We start from the raw sequence: 24,160 nt of genomic DNA, 5'->3' as shown, positions 1-24,160 counted from the left end.
AGAATTCAATTAACAATACATTTAATGTTATCCCTAATACGTGCCTGGTTTTCTACGGAAAATTCAATTTTAAGAAAAGGGAAAAAATTAACAATTTGTCACATCGGTATTATGGGATTTAAATCTATAAAAACTGGAAATTATCACGAGAAAATGGAGGTCTCTTACGAAAATTGGTTTTCCAAAAATTCCACCAAAGTTTGAAGATAACTATGTATTAGACAATGCTTCGTATCACACGAGGAAAATTGAGAAAATCCCAACAATTGCGACAAGGAAAGCAGGAATTCAAGAATGGTTCTAATAATATCGATTTTGATGAAACGACGGTTAAGGCACGGCTATTAGAAATTGTAGAAGCTTAAAAATAAGTGTGAGGTACAAAAAGGTCTTCGTACACGTCTGATAGCCTGTTTAAACCAAACGCCCTTACACGCAGGTATATTTTACTCGTCTATTCACGTTTCATAATTTAACATTTAGTTGTAACAAGTTAACGCCTATGTTAGATCAATGTTTCGGTTTACTATTTAAATAAAATAAAATTTGTTGTTAAAAATACTTTATTTTTTTCACTATTCAACAAAATTATTGTATAAATAATTCTAAATATAACGCTATAAATCAAATTGAAATTAAAATCACCATCCAAAAGGCGAAACTACATTTTTTAATCGGTTAAAAAAATTATCAAAAAATTTTGGAAATACCTCAAGTATTTAAAAGGTGCGATGTTTCAAAGTAAAAAAAGATTATTTGCATTATGCAATAAACATATCAAAAAATTCATAACAAAATCTGAAATTCCTCATCTTTTTTTTATATTTCCAACAAATAATTTCTTCGACACAAGTTTGTTAATTTTTTTCATCGGTTCCTCATGTAAAGCACTCAATTCCTAATTAAAGATAGAGAGAGCGAGCCCGAACGGCTTGAAAAGAAAGAAAGAACATCGGTATACCACTCTGTATCTCTCTCTTTAATTTATTTTGATTGGATCGAAATAACGTCGAGGTTTCAAATAGTAACAATGACAAAATAGAAGAATACCAAGTTTTGATTTTATTGGCGATTAGAGTGAGACAAAGAATGGTAATCCCGATGCTTTCTCTCTCTCTCTCACTATATTTAACATTTTCTCTATGCTTAAGTTGCTTAAAATAAAAATCAGTTTATTTCCCGATTGGAATAAATTAGAAAGTTTTTGATGGTAATTTGAATTCCAAGTTATCGGTCTAATATACAAATATCGCATTGGTAATTCAATGGTAACTAAATCTGGTTTATTGAAGGATCAAACTAACTACATCTATAAATTCATATATTGTAATAACATAAGTACTTAAAATTAATAACATTACAAAACAAATAAATCTTTGGTTTTCAACTTTGATATTGTTTAAATGAAACTTCGAAATTTTTTTAAAAAAATTGTTGTTCATATTTATAAAAACAAATAATGATTTTTATTTGGTAAAAAGACAACAATAAGTGAAGTAGTTGCCGAAAATATTTGCGATCAGTACCGCATAGTCTCGTCTCGTCTCGATTACGAGACGAATTTTTTTTTTTATATAAAAAACAAGCACAAAACGCATTCGAGTTGTTTCGAATGGTGCCTGCCGTGTGGATATGACTGTGGATGTTGGTATGACAAGAATCGAGAAAAAAATTTGCGTTAGGAGCAGCTTTTACCTAATGAGGTGTATTTGAAGCAATTAGAGATACAAGATGATAACTACTAGCTAGAATTTTAATGATAACATGCGAGTAGTTAACAATAAAATGTGAAAATTTCAAAATATACAAAAATCCGCAGAAACAGAATATAAATCGACAACATTTGAAGAAGTCGATAATTTATTATTTACTTTGAAGAAATAAATAATATGCTACGTGGCCAATAGTTATTTTATCAAACAATCTGTTTATTGACAAAGTAAAAAGTGAAATTTTTATATGGGACCTTGAAATCGACTGAAACCAAGTAGATAAACACCTTATTCAAGAATTTGAGCAGTTCTGAAAACTACCAAAAAAAAAACAATTCGATTTATACCGTAGATTTAATTTTGACGCTACCACGTAGGTTAAAGAAAATGTAATCCTCAAAAAAGTTGAAAATGGTATGTTTATAGCTTAATTATAACAAACAAATTTATTTTGACTTTCAGCCACATCTGTACCAGCGGAAAAACTGTTTTCTCGACCTCCGTTGAAAGTCAGATCTCTGCGAGATTGTCGTGCGAGACAAGACGAGATTTTTTGTCTATGGCTTCAATATTTACAAAATAATCACAAAAATATTCGTTTAATCTTATATCAATAAATTTTCAGCACTGCTTTTTGTCACACGAACTTTATAATAAGTTTTCTCTCGATGTACCCTCAATAAAAAAATATTTTTTGTTTTTTTGTAACATCTATAACATATTTTCTTTTTTAACCTAATTTACATGTTTTCTAATAAACTGGAAATTTTTTATTATCAACATCGTGATGATGAAGCGAAACCCCCCATAATAAAAAATAATAATAATAAATTAAAACTAAAATAATCCTCACACTTCAGATAATTTTGGCTGTAAAAAAGTCACGATTTTTAAACTTTTGAAGTTTTTAGGTTAGGCTAGGTTAGGTTAGGTTAGGTTAGGTTGAGGTTAGGTTGTTTTATACAAATATTAAATAAGAATAAAGTTTTCTAACTTCAAGTATCGCATAGTCAAATCCAGGCGCCACGTCCTCGTGCCGAATTTTGAATATAAACTGAAATTGTTCATTGATTTCTCAAAAATTAGCTTGAAAACAGTGTTGCCAAACAACGGAAATAAACGTCCTTAAGTGCCGATTGCCCGTGGTTCTGTTCTGAAAGACACTTCGGAACATGAAGTTCCTTCTTGAAAAAATGAAATACATTGAACATGTTTGGAAAATTTGTGGAGACGACCGTTGCATAAAAAGTTCGACATGATGAAAAATTTTGTGAAAACCATGCCTAAAGCTTGTGGCAATGGATTCTTATATCTGAAAGAGAAATTTCCCAAACCCAGCGAGGCAAAAATTTAATGGTTCACAAATACGGGGGCTTATGAGGGATTCAAACTTATAAGACGGGACGGAGGTACAAGAAAGCTAAAGAATGGGATACAGTACTGAAAGATATTAGCGAGGGCGGAATACAGAAATCTGTGGAGAAAGCGTTTGAAGACGAATAAGGGAAAAAAAATAAGTCAAACGCCTTAAAGGATATAGATACCTGATAAATTATCACTAACTACAAATTACAATTTTCATGTAGTTAAACGAAAATTGTAGAAAATACTTAAAGTGATATCGTGTGATAAGTAAAGAAATCGATAGACTATTCTTCGAAAAATTCAAGACCCCAAAATTGTTGGACTATTTATTAAATTCCAATAATAGAAAACTCGAAATCATAAGAAAAGATGACTCGATTGAAATTTCCTAACCAGAAAACTCGAAGTACTGAATACACTGATTCTGATACGCGTTTCGATAACCAAGTTATCGTCTTCAGAGACCGAAGGTAAACTGTTTGTTACCTGTTTATCTTCAGTCTCTAAAGACTATAATTTGACAACGATAACAACGAAACAACTGCGATTAATCAAAAGAAAAACTAGACGAAGATATTGACAAAATAAATAACACAGAAAATGTAAGATATAATTAGAAAATAGATAGTATGAACAATTTCGATTTATTTATCAATTTTTTAAATACAAGAATAAACGAAAATTTTCTTTTTTTCAAAAAACATTCAGTTCATTATACCTACATGTTATATTTTACCGTGGGTTCGTAGTAAGTATGTGGGGTGTTAGCTGCTGGGGGTGAAGGAAGCGACGTTGGAATTGACGGAGGCGGTGGACTTAAATACGGCTTCCTATCACATTGAGGTGCCTGTATTGAATTACTGGGAGGCCTCATCACTAAAAACGAAACGGAAAAATATTAATAAATAACAGTTTTTATACATATGCGACTTTAGGAATTAGTTTCGACTTTTATCAAAATATGATTTGACATTGATAATTTCCTTAATCATATTGATCAAAAAGTCAACGTTAATATCAAAATAAACATTTTTTGCAACCACAATAAACAATTTTTTCAAGGTTAGTTGTCTAGTAAAGTAAACAGCAGCCAGCATAATTTTTTTTGTATTTTATTCAAAATTCAAAAATTTTTTAATTCGTATAATTGAATTCACGATTTATTAAAGCAATTTTACTTTATTTATGATTCTCCAATCTATTTTCTAAATACTGAGATGTACGTCCTATCATCAGAAGGTACTTGAAATAACTTTTTTTATTTTTAGGTGTTTTAGATTTAATTTAATGAAATAATGTTTTATATCCTACACGATCTAAACTAATATCCTATTATTTTGATAGTTCCTTCTACATTTTTGATATTTCCATTTCGTTTTGTTAAATCGTTTTCATTTTTATCTCGAAATTTGAATAAGCTAAACATCTAAATTAATGAAAAAACTGATAGTTAAATAGCTCCATCACCCAAACATATAATAACTGATCTTTTTGTGGCATATGATGACATGAATTGAAATTCAAATACCTTAAGGACCTTATTGATTTGGTATTCCATCCTGTACTTATGAATATCAGGCAATCCTGACGAAAACTATACAAAGTTAGGTTAGGATATGTAAGGTTATGTAAGGTTATGTTAGATAATGTTAGGTTAGGTTCAAGATAAATACTGATTGAAATACTTGCGAAAATATGAAATGAATTGAAATCGAGACTAGTGAAATAGGTTAGGTTAGGTTAGGAGTGCCGTGTTTTGTTAAACAGCTTAATAATATGATTATTTATTGAAAATCGTCATGCAAATGTTATGTCTTTATTAAAAAGTCTAAGAAATGAGATCTTGGAGAAATAATTATGTCCAACCAAATACAGAGTTTCTTTAAAATACTAAAATTTGACTGTAGCTCTAAATAATTCGAGGTTATATCCGACGAGTGTCGACTCATGAAAGTTGCCATTATTTTGATGTTTCTCCAAATATATTTCGTATTTTTATAATATAAAGAAACTACTTTTCGGAAATTAAAACTTGTTACGATTGTAAATAATAAATTTTTCTTTAGTTATACAAAAAAATCATATCCGTTTGACTGTTTGGTGAATTAGGTGTTCCTGCTCTATTTTCAATTTTACGCGGATCATTAAAGTCGTAGATTTGCCCACCCAGCACGTGTCACGTGTCAGTAGCTTCTGTCATCTGAATCAACTGATGTGGTTCCGACTTAGAGATAAAAGCACATACTCAAATTACATACCTGATAAACAAAATGCTGTGTCTGTTGAAAAGTAAAAAAGTCGTTCAAGCAATATTTGAAATTATATTTAGATATGTCTTTTAGATGTTTCTATGGATAATTGGTTTCGCGAAACTGTAAAAAATATTGAAAATGTTCAATTTACTGATGAAAAAATGAAAAAAATGACAAAAATTCTTGAATCGACCATGGGCAGAACTGTAGATATTGGAACAGAGAAAATCCTCACTGGATGTGTGTGGATCGCACTCAAAATCATAATTTATTGAAGACACAGTTAATAGTGAGGTTTAACTAGATATTACAAAGACTTTTTAATGAGGTTTTTCCAAATAGGTGGATTGGAAGACTTTGAACGATCGAATGGCCGGCTAGACCCCCCGATTTCAAACCTATCGATTAATTCTTTTAGGGGGTATTTAAAATCTAATGTATATTTTAATAGACCAGACAAAATTGATTATTTAAAAGTTAGGATAACAAAATTGCTCCTGAGGTCATACAAATTGTTGTACGAGAATTTCAAAATCGTCGAGAAATGAATCGTGGTCATTTTTAACATTTAATTATTTGTAAAAAATCAAAATTTCACATCTTAAAAATTGATTTTCTTAGTTGTGATTGCACCAAATTTAAAAAAAAAACAGCAGACTAAAATCCCTTTCCAACAAAGTGTCCCCTTCCTTATTTTAAAATTTTCAAGGGGGTGTTTATAATTCTTAGAGGGTGCTGGATACTGAGATAATATTTCAATACTATAAATTGTCAATTTAAGAATAATAATCGACCTATTTCAGGTGGACTTGGAAGTTTTTGGAAGCTGATTTGAAATGTTGTAATTTATATAGTTTCAATTTTTTAATTAACCTTATTATCTTGAACAAAAAAATTCTTTAATTTACAAAAATTATGGGTAATGATAAAAAAATTTCGATCTTTGGGATTGGCCGATAAATGATTCGGAATTTATATCTGCTTTGTACATTATTTTGATATTTTCATGAAAAAGTTAACACTTGCTTATTATCTATTATCTATGTCTACATTTTTACGATTTAAATAATTATTTATAATAATTGATTACTCAATGTTAATCGAAAATTTTTCTTAAAATTCGATTTTGCCAAGGTTTTTCCAAAAAAACAAACGACATAATCGGATTCACGAAACTCAAAAACATGAACTATTTTTAGCTATTTGTAGTACGAATCTGGTAAATTTTTCTTGTTTTTAAGCGTCTTTTCGAAGCTTTGCCCCACGCAAGTCAAAATTTAAGAATGTATTCAAACGTTTCATGAAATTTATCAATACTTTATCAAAATTATATATCGATATCTAGTTTTAACTAGATATTTGTGCAAAAAATCTTCATTTTTACGTGAAAATTTCAATAATTCAAAAGACAAATCCATGTAAATTGCGTGTTTTAAATTTTATATTCAATTATTTGTTAAAATTAATTTCAACGTACTTAAAGAATTGAAAATATAAACAAATATTTTATTTGTGTTTCCTCAATTAAAGAAAAATAATTTCTAATGTACAATCACACGTTTTTTTTTAAATATTTGATAATATCTAATAAAAAAGGTAAATGGGGGTGAAACCAGTTACTGGAACGATCTATAGGGGTTGAGACAGGCAGGATTTCTAGAATTTGGCGTGTGGACCCAAGAAAAAAATTTATTTCAAATAAAAAGTACGAAAAAACGATGTTTTTTGAGTCGCGAGAGAAAATTTACTGCTGAAACTTTCCCCATTGCGTAGAGCAGTCATGGGACATGATTTTTTGTATTTTTTCTTCAAAATAAATCTTTTCATTTTATATTTCTTTGGAGTGCAATACGGAAAACAAAATTTCAAGGACTTTTAGCAACTAAACCATTCCACATCTTGAACCTTCTAAGGAGAATTCAATAGAGTTCATGTGTAAACGCTGATAAGGATTCCCAGTGTTATAATTAGAAAAGGGAACTCGATAAATCCTTTGGGTCGTTGTATATATGATACTTAAGTCAAGAACTGAGTTAAGGCCGATGAAAAAATTCGATTTTCCGTTTGCCGTTCGTAGAAAAAAATTTCAATAATTCAAAAGACAAAAGTAAGTAATTTTTTCAAGGATTTGAGATGTAAACAAGTACTTACTGGTTTCCGAAGTGGAGGTTATACTTCCATAAGCAGGATAATAATTTTCGTTCATTACAGGCGATGGCGCTTCTTGTCCTTCGTTCATAGGACTCAAAGGAGCTTTCATGTAAGAACTGGAAATAGTACTATCGGAATAAGAAGGTAGAATCCCGGTAGCGCCTCCCCATTCCCTATCACATTGTTGTTGATACACCGATGGATATTCGTAACTTCCATAATGAGACGCGGATACTTGCGACGCACCATTATAAGAACAAGTACTATAATCTTGAGTGATAAGAGCTTGATGATCGTAAGTGGCAGTTTGATTCACCATATTGGCCATGTTATTAGTGAAAAACGTACCGGGATGATATTGGGGTTTCATAGCTTGACATTTCCTTCGGAAACCTCTAGGTCGCCGTCGGAAGGAACCTTCTTCGAACATAAATTCACTAGCTGGATCGATTGTCCAATAATGTCCTTTACCGGGCCGACCTAATCCTTTTGGTAATTTGATAAAACATTCGTTTAACGAGAGGTTATGTCGCACGGAATTTTTCCAACCTTGATACGAACCTCTGAAAAAAGGAAATCTTTGTTGTAGGAACGTATAAATTTCACTAAGGGTTAATCGTTTCGTCGGTGAATTTTGTATCGCCATTACTATTAAAGCTATATAAGAATAGGGAGGTTTTTCTTGTCGACGTATACCGGATTTTTTATCGCTGCTTGTAGGTTTAGTATCCGCTTCGTTTTGGTTAGTATTAGTAGTGGTGGTGGTGGTTTCTTGGGGTTGATCGTTCGATAAAATAACTCCTGTGTGATTTTGATGTAAATGTAATTGATGTAAATGCTGTTGTATGTTGTTGATGTTTTGATGCACCGCCGGACCGACCGCTGCACTACTGACTTCATTTAACTGTGATTCCTTCATTATAAATTAAACATTTACACTAACTCAAACTAAACAATTTAAATTTTCTTCTTTATATTACAAACACTCGTAACGACTGTATGTATACACAAATATTGTATATATACAGTAAGTTTATATACAAAAAGGTCGATTTTATATACACAACTCGAAAATTTTTAAATGATACTGTTCTCGTAGAAGTTAAAGAGACGTCTGTGAGTAAAGATGTGTTTAGGATGTGGTCTTAGAATATTGGGTATAGATAGAGGACGAGATGCAGGCGGGGACTACATTATATTTATCGGCGTGTGTGGGATGTACCTCTACTCCTTCGAAAATTTCACTTTATGTGACTGACTAATCTCGAGATGTTATCATGGTAAGCGTCTCGGTTTTACCTCAAATACCCATTTATTTTCTTTTATTTAAATATAAAATTACTAATAATGTAACTAATATAACTTCAACAATAAATTAAAACTTATATTTATAGAAATAACGATTACATTATACAGGGTGTTTCTATATTTGACCGACAACCCTCTACCACAAAAATATCTCGATAAATAATTCATCTTGATATTGGAATTCGGATGTACAACCGAATATATATCTATATACGTACCAAGACGGATAGTATTTACTGACTAGTTAGAACAAAAAATAATTTATTGGAGCTTGTAGCAAATTTTGGAAATTTTCAACTATTATCAAACTAAAAATCCAATATTTCGAGAAATATTTTCATTATCATCAGGGAAACTACACTATAAGTGAAAAGGTAAATAGAAAATTCAAATATAGAATATAGAAACACTTAAAAATGTTTATTTGATGAATTTTTTAGTCAAATTCTAAGAAATTTCTATTAAACCAAGTGTGTTAACACAAATTACATACACGATTTGAATTTTCTATTTACCTTTTCACTTATATTGTAGTTTCCATGATAATAATAAAAACATTACCAGAAATATTGGATTTTTAGTTTGATAAAAGTTCACAATTTCCGAAATTTGCTACAAGCTCCAATAAATTATTTTTTGTTCTAACTAGTCAGTAAATACTATCCGTCTTGGTACGTATATTAATCGCTTAATCAAGACTTTAATTTCGCATAGATTTTATGGTCTTCCTTTGGGCCAGTTTCCAAAGGGTTTCTCTGTTATTTTTCCAACTTCATTCATATTTTCACATCCGTTTTATGTGTCCTAGCCATCGATTTCAGCGTTCATGAGGACTCATACCGGCTTTTTAGATATAAGGGTTTAAAATTTGACTTTTAAAGATCGTCACGTTCATAAATAATAATTTTAATACAAAAACTACTTCTTTCAAATCGAAATCAGAAGATGAATTGTTCGAACCTTCATTTACAACGAGAGGCTTGATCATTTCATTTTATAGCGTTTATTTATAGCTCTGTACAGCTTATGGTTATAAAAAACTATGATAATTTGAGAAAATATTTAGATTATTTTGTAAAAATATTCAAAAAGTTAGTAGCTACCTCTCTAGACAATTTCCACATTATATCATTCATTATACTATGTCCAAAAGATTAGAAATGATGATAAATAAACAGTTCCTCTGGTTTTTTTTTTGAAAATATAGAGTAATCTGAAAAGAAAAATCTAGATTTCGACGATCAGAAACTAAGCTAAAAACAAGGTATTCGATATTGATACTGCGGCTACATGTTTTATTTAATCCAAACTTTCCTCACTATTAGTTTTTGCTAACTTTTACGGTCAACTTTATACAAAATCCCCATTTAATTTAATCTAGCTACAACAACCCCCCGTGATTTCATCAACATCTGCCTTCTCGTTGATTGGACTAGTTAATTTACTGGTCATATTACTTTTCTTTAAAAATGACAAGTTTTATGAAAAATTTTAGATAAATTTTTCTAAACAATTAGCAGATTAAAACTTCCGAGCACCATCGGATATAGTTTGGGACGAGACAAGCTTCGAAGTCCTCAAAAAAATCACCTGTTTGGAAAGAGATCAAGAAGCTAGAAAAGCAGGCAGTTGAAAAAGAAAAATTTGTGGACTTTAAGGACCTGAAGGAAGAGAATGATGACTAGATTACTTCCCCCTCCTGCCAAGGAAACAGAGCTCTCAAGTTGAAGGGTTGCGAAGAAATTGCCCCAAATTTTATTATTTTGGGCTCCTCTATACGAATTTTTTTTTCCAATTGAATGACGTGTTTAAATAAATTACAAATTTATGACGCTGTTTAGCAAATTCCTTGAGAATGTGCTAAATTTATATAATTTCGTAACGAGACGATGATTGATGTTTTAACGATCGATTTTATTATGACTGTACAATTTCAACACTAGGAAAAATATGGTTTTACCTCTAAGCATACCAAATGTTTATTTTTGACCACTTTTAACAGTTCTATTAATTTAATTTCGATCGATCAAGGTATTTCGACGTAATTAAAAATTTCTTCATTCGTAGTTTGTTGTTTCAATTACTATTCATTATTATGAGTATATCGTTCAATTATTTCAATGTAAAAATAACCAATAAACGTTTAAATAGGGGGGATAAAGCTAGAGGATTGGGGGAAGGCTATAGCCCCGGGTCCCAGTTCCAAGAGCTCCCCATCAATTGGAAAACATTCTGTATTTTTTTATGTATTTATATTATTTTCTGTTAATTTTTCCGGGTTGCCTTAATTCCTTAAGGGGGCCTCGTCATTATTTTAGCCCCGGGCGTTATAAATCTTAATCCGGCCCTGATAATTGGCTCACGATAATAGAAAAATCTTCCAATTGGATTAAGGAAAAACTTTCCTATGGCTTTATCGTAAAATTAGGACAATTTTGAAAATTAAAACAGATTTTCAAATACAACAAAAAATTATTTTTGTTGCTTTTGATATCTTCATAAATTCCTATATTTTTTATATCGTCAAAAACACAAAATAACGTAACAAATAAGAAATAGAGATAGAGTTGGGGAAGCAAAATATAGTGAAATACATAAAAGCACAAAGACTCAAATGGACTGGACATATAATGAGAATTAAACGCAATTTATCCCATTGCGGCCAAGGAGAAGATGTAGGACGAGAAAAAATTGGAGAAACGAAATAAAGCAGGACATAAAAGCAATGAATATAGAAAACTGAAAAGCAAAATGCCGGAACCGAAAAGAATGGAAAATAACAAAAAAAGCAGCCAAAATAGATGATAAACTGTAAAGAAAATAAAAATTAGAAAACGAGGAGTAATCCACCCCATAAAAAAGATTTAAAGCGCCAAAAGTGATAGGCATAATTCACAGGATTGAGAGACTTGTTGATGATGACGATGTATCTAATAGTTTCGAGCTAATAAACATCAATTTTGCTGTAGCTTCAATCTTCCATGTCTTGTTCTAAGGGTTCATATAAATTTCTAGGCACTGAAGAGTCGGTGAAAGCTGCTCTGGACGTCGAATCAACAATTTATAATTAGATTGTTTTCCAAAATCTTCTCAATTAAGATCACTACACTTTTACAAGCGTTTGAACCAATTGCCGAAGCATTGGGGTACCTCCAAACGTTTTTATTTTGAACTGAGATTTCGCATTGTCGTGCTGGAAAATGATTCGTCTTCTGCTATTGTTTCCTACGATTTCTTCTAACATTTTTGTCCAACAAAAGCTGCTACGTTGCTCTAATGGAACGGTAGTGACATGTCAAGTTGTTTGCTTTGAGGTACTTCGTGCGCGAACAACTTTTGTTGGATTCGGCCCTTCTTGTAAGACCCAAATCTGTTTGACAGCCAAATGTTCCTGCAATCCCACGGTATGTTCCAAAACGATCTTACAATGTCAGTTTACGCACAGCATCGATGTTTTGTAGTACAACAGCAAATTTTGAAAGACCTTCACGAAATTTATCCTGTAACGGAGTGCGACGTCGATTGAATTCGGAATACCAGGTGGTTAAATATGAAACTTCATCACCAAAAGTCGAAGCCAGTTGATCAGCCCTTTGCTGCTCTATTCTTTGACCAAGATATCTCAAAGCTCTTAGATGGGGCTAAACCAGAAACTAGACATTTGCCTTTTGGTATACCAATAACATCAAAAGTTTATGTAAGTGATTGTTATTTTTGTTTGATTCAAACAAAAGACGTCACAACCAAGTTCAAACAAACCCATCCCGCACAGTTCCAAAGGCTCCAAATCAAGCAGAAAGTCATGATTCTGTTCTTAGTCAACCTGATAAAAAAGTGATCCAAGTTATGAACCATCAACTTTCAGTAACCGCATTTATTTATACAAAATGATTCAAACTTATCTAGATTTAGAACTTTTAGGATCTAATATTTTTCTAAAGTAGATGATTTAGAATATTGTAATAATATTCCTGTGGGGACTATTGAGTATGATCCAAGCTGGTCATTAACTCCTCAAAACCTAGCTTGTTGAGAACAAATATCCCTTCAGTGGTTCTGATATGAAAAACGCTTCGAAAACATGAAAAAACTTAATTCATTGAACATGTATGGAAAATTTTTGGAGATTTTAAAATCAGTACACAAAGAAAGTATGTTCCAAATGTTAAAAATTATCCTACAGTTAATCCTGACGACATATTTTTATCACCGTTGCATTTAGAGCTCAAACATTTTGTAAAACTACGCCTAAAGCTTGTAGCAGAAGATTTTTATATCTGAACGAAAATGAATGATACAAATTTTGAAGAAAAGTTAAACGATTTGGTAAAAACGGCCTGGAAATGTTTTGTGATGTTGTCCAGAATTTTCTAGGAAACCATATCAGCGGAAAATTACAAAGACTTAATCAATTAGCTTCAGAATATAATATGTCTTCGAAAATAAATGTCCTACACTCTAATTTGGATTTCATGCCCGATATTTTGGATGCAATCAATAACAAATATTTCATGATTAATAGAAAACCGCCATCAAGAGATAAAAGTCCAGGATACTTGCAGATTACTGCTGGAAACTTACCAGATGCCAAACATTTAGGAAAATCATTAATTGTACAATAATGAATAGTTTTTGTAAATGTAGTAACACAAGACTAATCACTAACAGCTCACAAATTTTCGAGAAAAAATGTCTGGGAATGAATTTTAATTGATATTCGGGATTTGTAGGCGTTCATCAACTAACTATTGGTAATTTGGATCCATATTTTTGCCCAAAAATCCCCTCACTACACTAACAAATGCCTTCCATCATCATCATCGTCGTCGTCTTCTTCAAATATTATGTTATCAAAATTTGATTCATTTGTAAAATTAACGTCTTCACCTTTATTAGAAATTTCATTCGACGTCAGTGTAAACGATTTGTCCGTTTCCTTGAAAAAACATTATAATTAGATGATTTTTTCGATTAATGACAAAAAATGGAAAAACAAAGCAACATGAACCAAAAATTGGGGATGTTTTCAAAGAATTTGAAGGAGGAACAAAAAAGAACGACCGACATAAAGCATTAGTACGCGGTGAAGAAAAGCTTTGAAAGGAAAGTTTCGAAAGAAAGCGAAAATTGAAAGATTAGATCTCACTACAAGATTCATGACAAGTCAGAAGAGTTTTAGCTGCACCCTTTATCACCAAAAATTGGAAAATCGAAAATAGATATTTTTATAAATCTTATTTGTGTTTATAGCAAGAACCAAGACTTGGGGAAGTGTTCGAAGAGCCTGAAGGTAAAGCAGATGAAGTAGAACCCAATCGGGACAGCAAGACATTGTTATTGATACTAGAAGATGCAGAAAGACTTCTAAAAGAAAAGTAGTAAGATTATCAATAATGACAAAACGAAGAATTTCCAAAAGTAACAGCCTTTACATACATACATAATTGAGCTATTGAAAAGTGGTACGTGTTAGGGTTTAATAAATATTTTTCCTATCATTGGACGGGTACTTTTGTCGGTCAGTATATTGTTTGGTGGTCATAGTAAATACAAAATTCGCTTAACACACAAAACATAAATTTTATAGAGTAGTATAATAAATAATTCAAAATTTCCTTATCGATTTGAGTAGATTTGTTAATGATAATAGGATTTTAATAAAAATTTTAGTAAAGAAAATTCTATTTATACAACAACTAAAAGAAAAATAAATAATCTGTCGTTAACAATAAAAGTGAACGGAATGTTTCTTGTTGTAGGCCCGGAAATGGAAATTACTACAAATTAAGGATGTTAAAAATGTTTCTTAATAGTTCCGAAAATATAACGAAATGTTATAAATCTACCAGAGATTCACCAATAGTAGGCGTAAAATACTAAACGTCGAGGCGGAGTTCGCTGTTAAATGGGAGGATCTCTTTTGAAAATAAACGGGATGAAACACATACAGAAAACAGGGCTGGATTCAGCAAATCCAATTCGATTAAGAATCTCAAAAAACAAAAATAAAACTTACGTAGAATATTGATTGAAAATTCCATATAATAAGAGAGAAATTCGTTGGTTAAAGTTTGGTAAAATAAGGAGGATTTTTATAAGGACGAAAGGTTTGTTAAAGTAGACCCTGATATAGGAATAGCTCCTCTGCAAAGCTGGGGTTGTGGTGGTTGCGTTCGATTATGTTTATCTAACAATTTCCGAAGGGAGATTTTGGACAAAAGAAAACGAAAAGTTTGTAAGCAAAAACGATTCTTCTCGGTTTGAGTTTTTTTTTTAATTTTGTTTGAAATCCGTTATGACAATCGTGTATACGAGGGTCGTTATTTAAGTTTCGAGATAATTGATTCAAGCTTAAAATCGACCGAAACCTTCTTGAAAATTTGGAATTAAGTTCATCTTACCCTCCTCTTCAAAACCGACTTGGTCGCAAAGTATTCCCTTTATTTTTAAGGGGTGAAAATCACCCCTTACCCCAATAAATTGAAAACTAATGAATTAAAGCTATAATTGGTTCAAAAATACTAAATGTTGATTGTTTTGTATCCTGACTTTAATATTTTGATATTTTACAGCTCATCCTCACTATTTTTAATAATGCAACCACCAAATAAATAGATCAAAACAGATCAAAACTTGCACGTTTCGTGATTTTACAGCATTATCTCTAGAAAGTATTCGGTTTTTTTAATAATAACTCGGCTTCCCTTTAAGATTTTTGCATTCATCCATACATCATTTTGTAGGGAATTTCATAAGCTACAAAACCATGATAGTTGCAACCCTTCTAGGCCCTTTTCTTCAGAGAATTTTGATGTTAAAGGGTAAAAAAGATTTAGCATTGAAATAAATACTAAATAAAAACGCTTATATCTCGTTTAATTTTTAAGCTACATGAGTTTAAAAAAAAGCAAAATGTTCAGTGAAATAAAAGCTAAATTTTAGTTACAAAAAATTTTTTCGTTGATCCAATAGTTTTTGAGATATTTTGAAAAAACGAATCGAAAAAAAAATTTCACATTAAACAACTTTTTTCAAAATATACGTGTTGTAAACCATTCAAACTTTTGGAACTTGTTGTTAAGGTTTAAACAGAGATAATTTTACATGGGCTACGATTAATTTTAATTTTGCCGCACATGGTGTCAAATTTACCGACAATTTTAAAGGTCTGAAAAAGTTCTTTAAAAATGTTTATTACAATTTTTTATGAAAAATTGTTAGTTTTTCCGTTATTTGAGCTTAAACCTCTACATAAATTTACAAAAAAAAATTAGCTGTCAGTGACTCATAAGTTGCTGAATATTATTCAAAAAATTTAATTCAAACTATCTAATTTGTTTGTTTTTTTATAAGCTTCAATTTTGATAAGAATAATTTTTTCCAGAAAATGCGTTATTCTCGAGTTTTTCCTGAAAAACGTGTTTTATTATTGAGTTAATTAAAAAACTTCATTTCATATTTTCTTCATAAAATTCAATTCTCTATCGATTCCCGGTTTTATTTTGAATTTTTAAATTTCCACCCCCCGAGTAGAGGTAGCATTCTCCCCTGGGGTAGAAGCATACATTGGCGCCAAATCAGGTTTGTCATTTGCATCATTTTTGAGCTTGTGTCAAAATTTCAAACTAATCCATGAAGGTTTTTTAAAATTGCGAGGTGATTTGCTTGGTTCGCTGTACTATTTTTGACAGCCAAATATTTGAACGACCTTCACGGAATTATTCTCGTAGCAAAGTGGATTTAGAAAACCATCGAAACACGATGATTGGAGATGAAGCTTCATCACCAAAAGTTAAAGCCCACTATCGCTCCATTCTTCGACCAAGATGAATGTTTTAAGTATCTGTAAAAACTCAAATAGCAATCGTACGTCAAACTTTACAGCTTGCAGCTCTCGTATTGAAACAACAGTTGATGTTTGGTAGCATTTTCAAAGTTATTTCTTATATGGCGTAGAAGACAGATCCACTTCTTCATTACTGCTCAATATAATAGACAATATTGATCCTGGGAGCTTACAAAAGACTTTTAATAGAAATTATACTGTTTAAGCGTATATGGTAAGTGGCTGGATGAAGTTTCGGTAACCAATTTCAATTGTTGGACAGTTTTTTTGTGCCTTCAACATCTTCGTCAACTAGCACATTCATTAGAACTAATACTTCAAGACATTCCACCTCTCTGGGCAGCTTAGTAGTAAGTATTTTTTGTGAAATTAATGTAATGATTCGTTAAAAATAAATTTTTAATTATTTACCATCAGCAGAGTTTGTCTGCAAATCCTCACGTATCCGAGAAAAAGAGCCATGAAGATGCCACAGAACATCGCTTCCCCGTTCCAAGAGGTATGTCCTTGTGTTAAAACAGAGTGCTTCTAATAAACATTTCATTTCTTATTACGTAAAGTAACTCTCCATTTTTATTGCTGTTGTGTGTAGGATCCAGAAACTTTCTTTTGAATCTTCCAGTTTCCTTCAATCTGAACCTGCATACTGTCTCAGTTAAACTATCGTCAGAGGTTCATCAACTGATCAAATTAATAGCCGCATTCAGGGGCCTGGAAGTGCCTAGAATGCCTCCTCGAGATTTTTCTTTTGAACCTTCCAGTTTTCTTCATTCTGAACCTGCATACTGCTTCGAATTCCATAACACTCTTGTTTATTGTACCACATACTTCGGTCTTTTCCTCAGTTAAACTAACATCGGAGGTTCTTCAACAGATCAGGCATTCGGAGACCTGAAAGTGTCTACTTGAGATTAAACATTTTGATCAACGGGGTACAAAATATGTTCCTGATGACATCACGCTGACAACAAGAAGCAAAATTAGACTGGTGGAGTCTTGGAAGGAAAGCTAAAGAAGTCGAATTAATAATCAATGGAAGTGAAAAGTATTTGATCGGTTTAGCGGTTAAATCTTCAAAAGCAATAGACTTTGCAATGGAAAACAGAGCCTTTCAGATAGTAACAGCCTTCAACAACAATGGAAACTGCTCGAAATGTATCAAGAACCGAAAACAATCCAGATCTGGGATCTACTTTGAAAATTTGAATCTACTGAAGAATCGCACCGCAAAAATGGAGATCTACAAAATTCTACGTTGCCCAATAGTTTCATATGGTGTTATTGAATATGTTTATGTCTTATTTTTAATAAAAAAGTGCTGAATACGAGAAGGGGAAGGGTAAAAATGGGATAGTTGGAAAAAATCCCGGATGATCTCTGAATTATCTGAATTACAGGATAGTGCTCCGAGGAACGGAATGCTATGAAGGTTCATTGTTAAGGAGGTCAAGTCTTATACACGGCAGTTGTAATTTGGGAATTTAGACAAAAAAACGATAATAAACGACCATATTTGCACATCTGAACAATAAAATAATCAAAAATGAAGAAAATTTGTAGGTATGACTTGACTATGAAACTATAAGTCATTTCATTAGATTTTCCTCTGGATTCTTTGAGAATATTGAAAAGTTACGTTGAGCATCTAGTGGATAAGACAAGGAAGGCGAAAGAACGACTTATCGGAAGACCAATTTCGATCTTCAAACCATCAGGTTCATCCTTATCTTCATTATGTTGTATCCACTTCAGTTAGTCGTCGAAAGAAGTAAAAATGGTTATCAGGATACACTAAATCAGTAGCTTTACGAGGATGGTTCCAAAAGTACCGGGCCCAACAAGAAGAAGACTAAAAGCTCCGACAACTTTTTCCAGCGATGTTCAATAAGTTCCATACCATTTTTATAATAAGAATCATCAAGATCTTCGAACTTTATTGTTGGAAAATCTTTGACCACCGCGCCATTTTTCAAATAATGATATTTTTTACGCAATCTCCGGCAACAACAACAACTACCTCAATCTCTAGATTAGACCAAATATTTCTGAGACCATCCTCTTACAATAGTCTTCTTCTTCTTCAACGTATTGTAGATATTAGGCCTGTAGTATCCAATTTGTCACCTTTGAGATGTCCACGAATCCATCCACCTGTTTGGAAGTCTTCCTAAAGGTCGTCGCGTTCCTGGTTTACCGTCTCTTGCAATAGTCAATCGTCGAAATTGCAGATACTAGACGGCAATGGATGATTGAAGGTTATACTCAAAAACGATGTTTGATTAAGAATAATTAATGTTAAAAGCATCAGCTTTTATTTGCAAACCAGATGGTATTAGTATCTGCCTTCGAAGGTGCGTCTCCACTTCATGAACTTGATGTATACAAGTGTTTAAACCAGTGTTTTCCTGAGAGGTGTATCGGTAGACAATAATCATTAGAATTACCTCCATGATCTCCAGAACTTACACTTATAGATTTTTGATTTTACGGTGTAATTAAAAACCAGTACATAAATAGCAAAATGTTATATATAATGTGAAAGTTGTTTAGTTTATTCTGAAAAAAAAACATTTACATTTCGAATTCAAAATTCAAAATCGATTTATTTCAAAATTTTTGTAAAAAGTATATATTGATTCAGAATAATGTACTTTCGACATACTCTGTATGTTTTAATGCTTATTTATCGGTTGTAATAACAAAATTTGATTAAATAAATTTGATATTTGTCAAATGAAATGTCACTTTACCAAAATATAACTGTCTATATATCTGTATTAACTTTACAATATTGAAACTCGTTGATTTGTTTTGTTTTCAGGAAACCCGATGTACAAATTTAAATATTCAGTTAGTTAGAAAATCTTCTAATAGCTGTTTGTTGCATATCAAAGTTTATAGTCCCATTTTCACACGTGAACATATACAAAACATCTGTAGGAAGGCTATCAGGGATTTTAAGACCTGTAATAAAAAATTTATTCAGTACCAAGACTTCGGGCTCCTGACGATTCCAAAATGGTATCTCATAGACGTACATCGAAAACAAACAAAATTTATATATTTATAATAATTATTATATTAAAGACAGTCGAAATATTTTATTTTTAACGAAAATTTATACAAAAATTCAAATCAACAGTTCTATTAACTAATTAGATTCATATATTAAAAATAATATCGATTTTCGATAATTGCTTATTAAATAATCATACAAAGGAAGCTACCATATTTAAAATATAGCTAAAGTTCTCTATTAATCTATCGGTACTAGGTCCGGGCTTAACGTTGGTTGTTCTTTGAGTTCTACACCACCAAGATCTTGAAGATTATTCCCTAGAAATTTCGCAGTATGTATTGTTGTAAAATAAAATACTTCCGGTTAACTTATCCTGGATATTTATCTAATAAAACCAAATACATTCGCATCAGATATCTATGATATATCTCGACATTGACAGCTCGACCATCTGAATTCTGGTAATCACCCTTTGTTTAACCATATTCGGGTTGATTAGATAGAAAGTTAGATTAGGCCAGAAGTACCTGGCCTAACCTAGAGATGGAGGTAGTTACTACTGTTTGAAGACGTCTGTTGGCAGCGAAAAATTGGTTTTCGTTGTATACTTTTATTTAACAGTCAAATGAGGTGACGACGCCAGAAAATCCACTGGATGATCGTCGACTGAAAATGTACGAGATAGCTGGAACAAAACCAGCATCTTGAAGATGTTTTCATGGATGAACCGTGGACTCATCATTTCACACCTAAAACAAAAGTCAATTTACTGAAAAACGGAAATCAGCTACAGAGAAAGCATCGTTTAATGTCTTGACAAAAGAAAAATTATCAACGTTGACTTTTTACAAACTTTGAGCGAACAAATCAAGCAAAAACAGTCGAATTTGGTTAAAAAGAAAATGTTGTTTCAACAAGACAATGCACCAGTTCCGATTCGCAAGATTTAGCCCTCTTCGGATTATTTCCCCTTCTCTTAGGAAACGATATATTTGCAAAAAATTGATTTTTTTGACTTTTGATCTCCGATTTTTAAAGTTGCTCATTACATGTGAGTTTATGAACAAGTTTACACGACTTTATAGCTGGGTATCTCGATTTTTCTAGGCGAACTACCTTAAATGACTGGACTATAATACAATTGATGTGTGAATTAATAGTTGAAGTTTAGTGATTTTGTCGAAATTACTAATTAAATTTCTTCAATTTCTTATACTTTTTATATGTTTCTAAATCGTCTTTATTTTAGGTTTCTACTGTTATAAAATTAGTTTTTCTAATAATTTTTGAGAAAAAAATAAAAATTTTGACGTTCCTACTACTTTCAGTCTTTATCAAGTACCTGATACTAATTGTGACGCTATCTATATAGGACAAACATCTCGGTATTTATAAAATAGATTGAAAGATCATCAATACGATAAGGATAAAGACTGAAAGTAGTCGAAACGTCAAAATTTTGATCTGCCTTTGAAAAATTATAAAAAAAACTAATCTAATAACAGAAGTTACCTAAAATCGAGACGATTTGGAAACATAAACATATATAAAAAGTATAAGAAATTGAAGAAATTTAATTAGTAATTTCGACAAAATTCTAAACTATTTAACTATTAATTCACACATCAATCATATTATAATCCAGTCATTTAAGGTAGTTCGCATAGAAAAATCGAGATACCCCGTTATAAAGTCGTTTCAACTTGTTCATTTGACATCCTAAAACTTCTCTCAAAATTCACATATATTTCAATGTGAGCAATTCTAAAAATGGGGCGTTAAAAGTCAAAAAAATCGATTCTTTCCACATTTTTTGCAAATAACTCGTTTTCTATGGGTTTTACGCTAATTATATTCATTATCAATATTATAGAGCATTAAATTCTCTACAACTTTTGTTTGAAAAAAATTTTCATACGGTGAATCGTTCCTGAGATAGAGGGCAAAACATATTCGACATATGAAACGAAGCTTTTTCTTTTATCTTTTTTTTGTCAACACGCCTATGTAGCTACAATAAAACTATGATTCGTACCGGATTGACGGAAAAAGGTTATTTATTCGAAAAAAAAAAGAAGAAAGATAAAAGGGCCATGTGGGTCCGGACATAAAACCCTACGTGGCGCTACCCATTCGCCAACCACCCATGATGACCGACGCTCTGTAGTTATATCCGAATATTGTTGTTTCAATATTTTGACAACACCATTGCCTGTGGCGCCATAAATGACATGTGCCGTTTAGTACTTAATTTGCCGAAATTTGTTCTCGAGACATAAAACATTTCACCAACTTTAATTTACTACGAAATAATTTGATTGATAAAATAAACGATAATTCTATGTTTAATTTTTTGCTGCATTAAAAAACTGTTTAATTTTTTTTCTTCATCTTTGACCGAATAATATTCAATTTTTATGCAATTTTTGTCAGTGAAGTTGCAGTGCAAACCATGATTTCTTCATAAACCTTCAACCAGGCTTGGACAATTAAGGGTTTGCAAAGCCGGGCTTCCCAGCGTTAACCCAAGCTAGTTCAAGTCTAGGGGCTCCTGTATGGGTAGTTTATGTCAGTAGTTTTATTAGTAAGCTTTTAATTATGGGAAATGAAAAAAATTTTATCAAAGATACTTATTACAAAACTATTGCGACATATATTAGTGTAGCTGCCAGCTTTCATGTCATTTTCACAATCCCTGAGATGTCACGTGTTATGTATACATTCTTTTATGTATTATTGACCACCCACTTGACAAAAACTAACCCTACATGTGTTTAGAAGGCCCGTATGACGTCCGACGCTAATAATGTTTCATTTAAAAAATACGCAAACGTGTGAAATCTATTCCAAAGAACATAATGCAATAATTTAGCAGAATTTTAATATTTTTAGCAATGCCCCAGTCGAAAATTCGTATCTTATATATGATGTAGAAAGTTTGCATTGGTAAAACTGCACATAAGAACCAAAGGGGTAGCAGAGGGTAGCTTAGAACCTTCATGTGCAACTTTACCAATGCTCTAATCTTCAATATTTTGCGTTGAAATAAGTCCAGAAGATGCATATCTATTTTCGACCTAACCTAACCACACGGGCAAAAGTTTGAGGACTCTAAACTACTCTGCAGAAATCTCAAACTTTCTGCTGTGATCCCAGATTATTTATTATAATTAGGACATACTATTAATGGTCATCATTGCAACACAACTAATGGCGAAGAGTTAATCAACTAGCCCCTGCAAATAAGTTGAATTTTAACGATTTGTTCCCTTAATTTGGAAAGCAGGTGGTTTTTTCAAATTATATTCGAAGAAACGAAATACTCCCTTAAATAATGTCTACTACAACCACCATCACTCCACTGCAACAACTTTTTGCCAGGCTTTCGATTGTGTCAATCACTATTTTAATTAAAAAATTGCAGTAATGCGATTTCTAGGGAACACCACTCGCATGGTTTGAGTTATACCTCACCAAAAGAAGTCAGCTTGTAAGGGTTGATGTCTTCTTGCAGGAAAATAGAATGTGGAGTACCCCAAGACTGTTTTTTTTGACAATAAAGCATTTTCTCTTTCTATTTCTCGTTGGAAGCAATTGGAGAAAATTTATACAAGAACATAGATAATAATAATAAGATAGTAAAAGAAAGAAAAGATTTTAAGTATGTAGATGAAATGCAACACATTTTGGGCAACAAAAAATCATAATACTGGTAATTTTTTTTCATAGGAAGCAGTTCTTTTGATTGATTGAAAATTTTACGAGAAAGTACATCCCAAATATTATAAATAGAAAAAAAACTGGAGGAGAAAGTTAACAAAAATAAAGTTTTCGAAGAAATAACCTATCAAAGTATTACGAAGAGAAAATTCTTTGTTTGGAACAACCTTAAAGAATTATAGACGTGGTATTTGCGAGAATGGTTATGGATGTCCTAGAGATAGAGGTGGTTACTTGAAGAAACCACTATATTAAAACGTTTTCGGTGAATTTGTAAACATCGTTATTTGAAACGTAGCAGCCAATTATTAAAAGCTGATCTGGATTCTACTCTGGGCGAATTTGCTTCTTCAATATCAACAGTAAAATATGGCGAAGCCCAGCATCGCAATGGTCGACCAAATAAGGTGTCGATTCCAGAAATGCCGAAGAAAATCCACGGTACCGGATGATGGTCGAGTGGCAGACATAGTGGGTATTCCAAAAAGTATGGTACAACGCATTTCAATTGAAAATTTGGACATGAAAAAGCTGTGCGCTAGATGGGCGCAGCGTTTGCTCACGATGGAACGAATAGAGATGTTTCCATCGATATGGTTCATAACATGGGTCCATCACGAGGGACTGGAAAGGGAGAACCGGCTCCGAAGACTGTTCCATCTGCAGGCGTCTGTTTTTTTGGGATTTGCATGTTTCATCAGCTCACACATCAATTATTGCAATGGCCAAAATTATTGAATCAATATTAATTAAGTCAAAGGCTCGGTGGTCAAAGATTTCCTAGCAA

At 31.9% G+C, this 24,160-nt stretch overlaps 1 protein-coding gene across 1 annotated transcript; it reads right to left on the bottom strand.

Moving 5' to 3' along the window:
• Positions 1-545: 545 nt before the first annotated feature.
• LOC130899348 (forkhead box protein F1-like) lies at positions 546-8,621 on the bottom strand. The gene is made up of 2 exons (XM_057809244.1): positions 7,481-8,621; positions 546-3,953 (listed from the first exon to the last, which is right to left on the bottom strand). Exons 1-2 carry the CDS (start codon positions 8,397-8,399, stop codon positions 3,796-3,798), a joined length of 1,077 nt encoding a protein of 358 aa, XP_057665227.1. The 5' UTR covers positions 8,400-8,621; the 3' UTR covers positions 546-3,795.
• Between the last annotated feature and the right edge of the window lie 15,539 nt (positions 8,622-24,160).

The sequence above is a fragment of the Diorhabda carinulata genome, chromosome 11 (genome assembly GCF_026250575.1).
Source record: "Diorhabda carinulata isolate Delta chromosome 11, icDioCari1.1, whole genome shotgun sequence".
Lineage (NCBI taxonomy): Eukaryota > Metazoa > Arthropoda > Insecta > Coleoptera > Chrysomelidae > Diorhabda > Diorhabda carinulata.
This window is presented reverse-complemented; position numbering and strand designations above follow the sequence as displayed.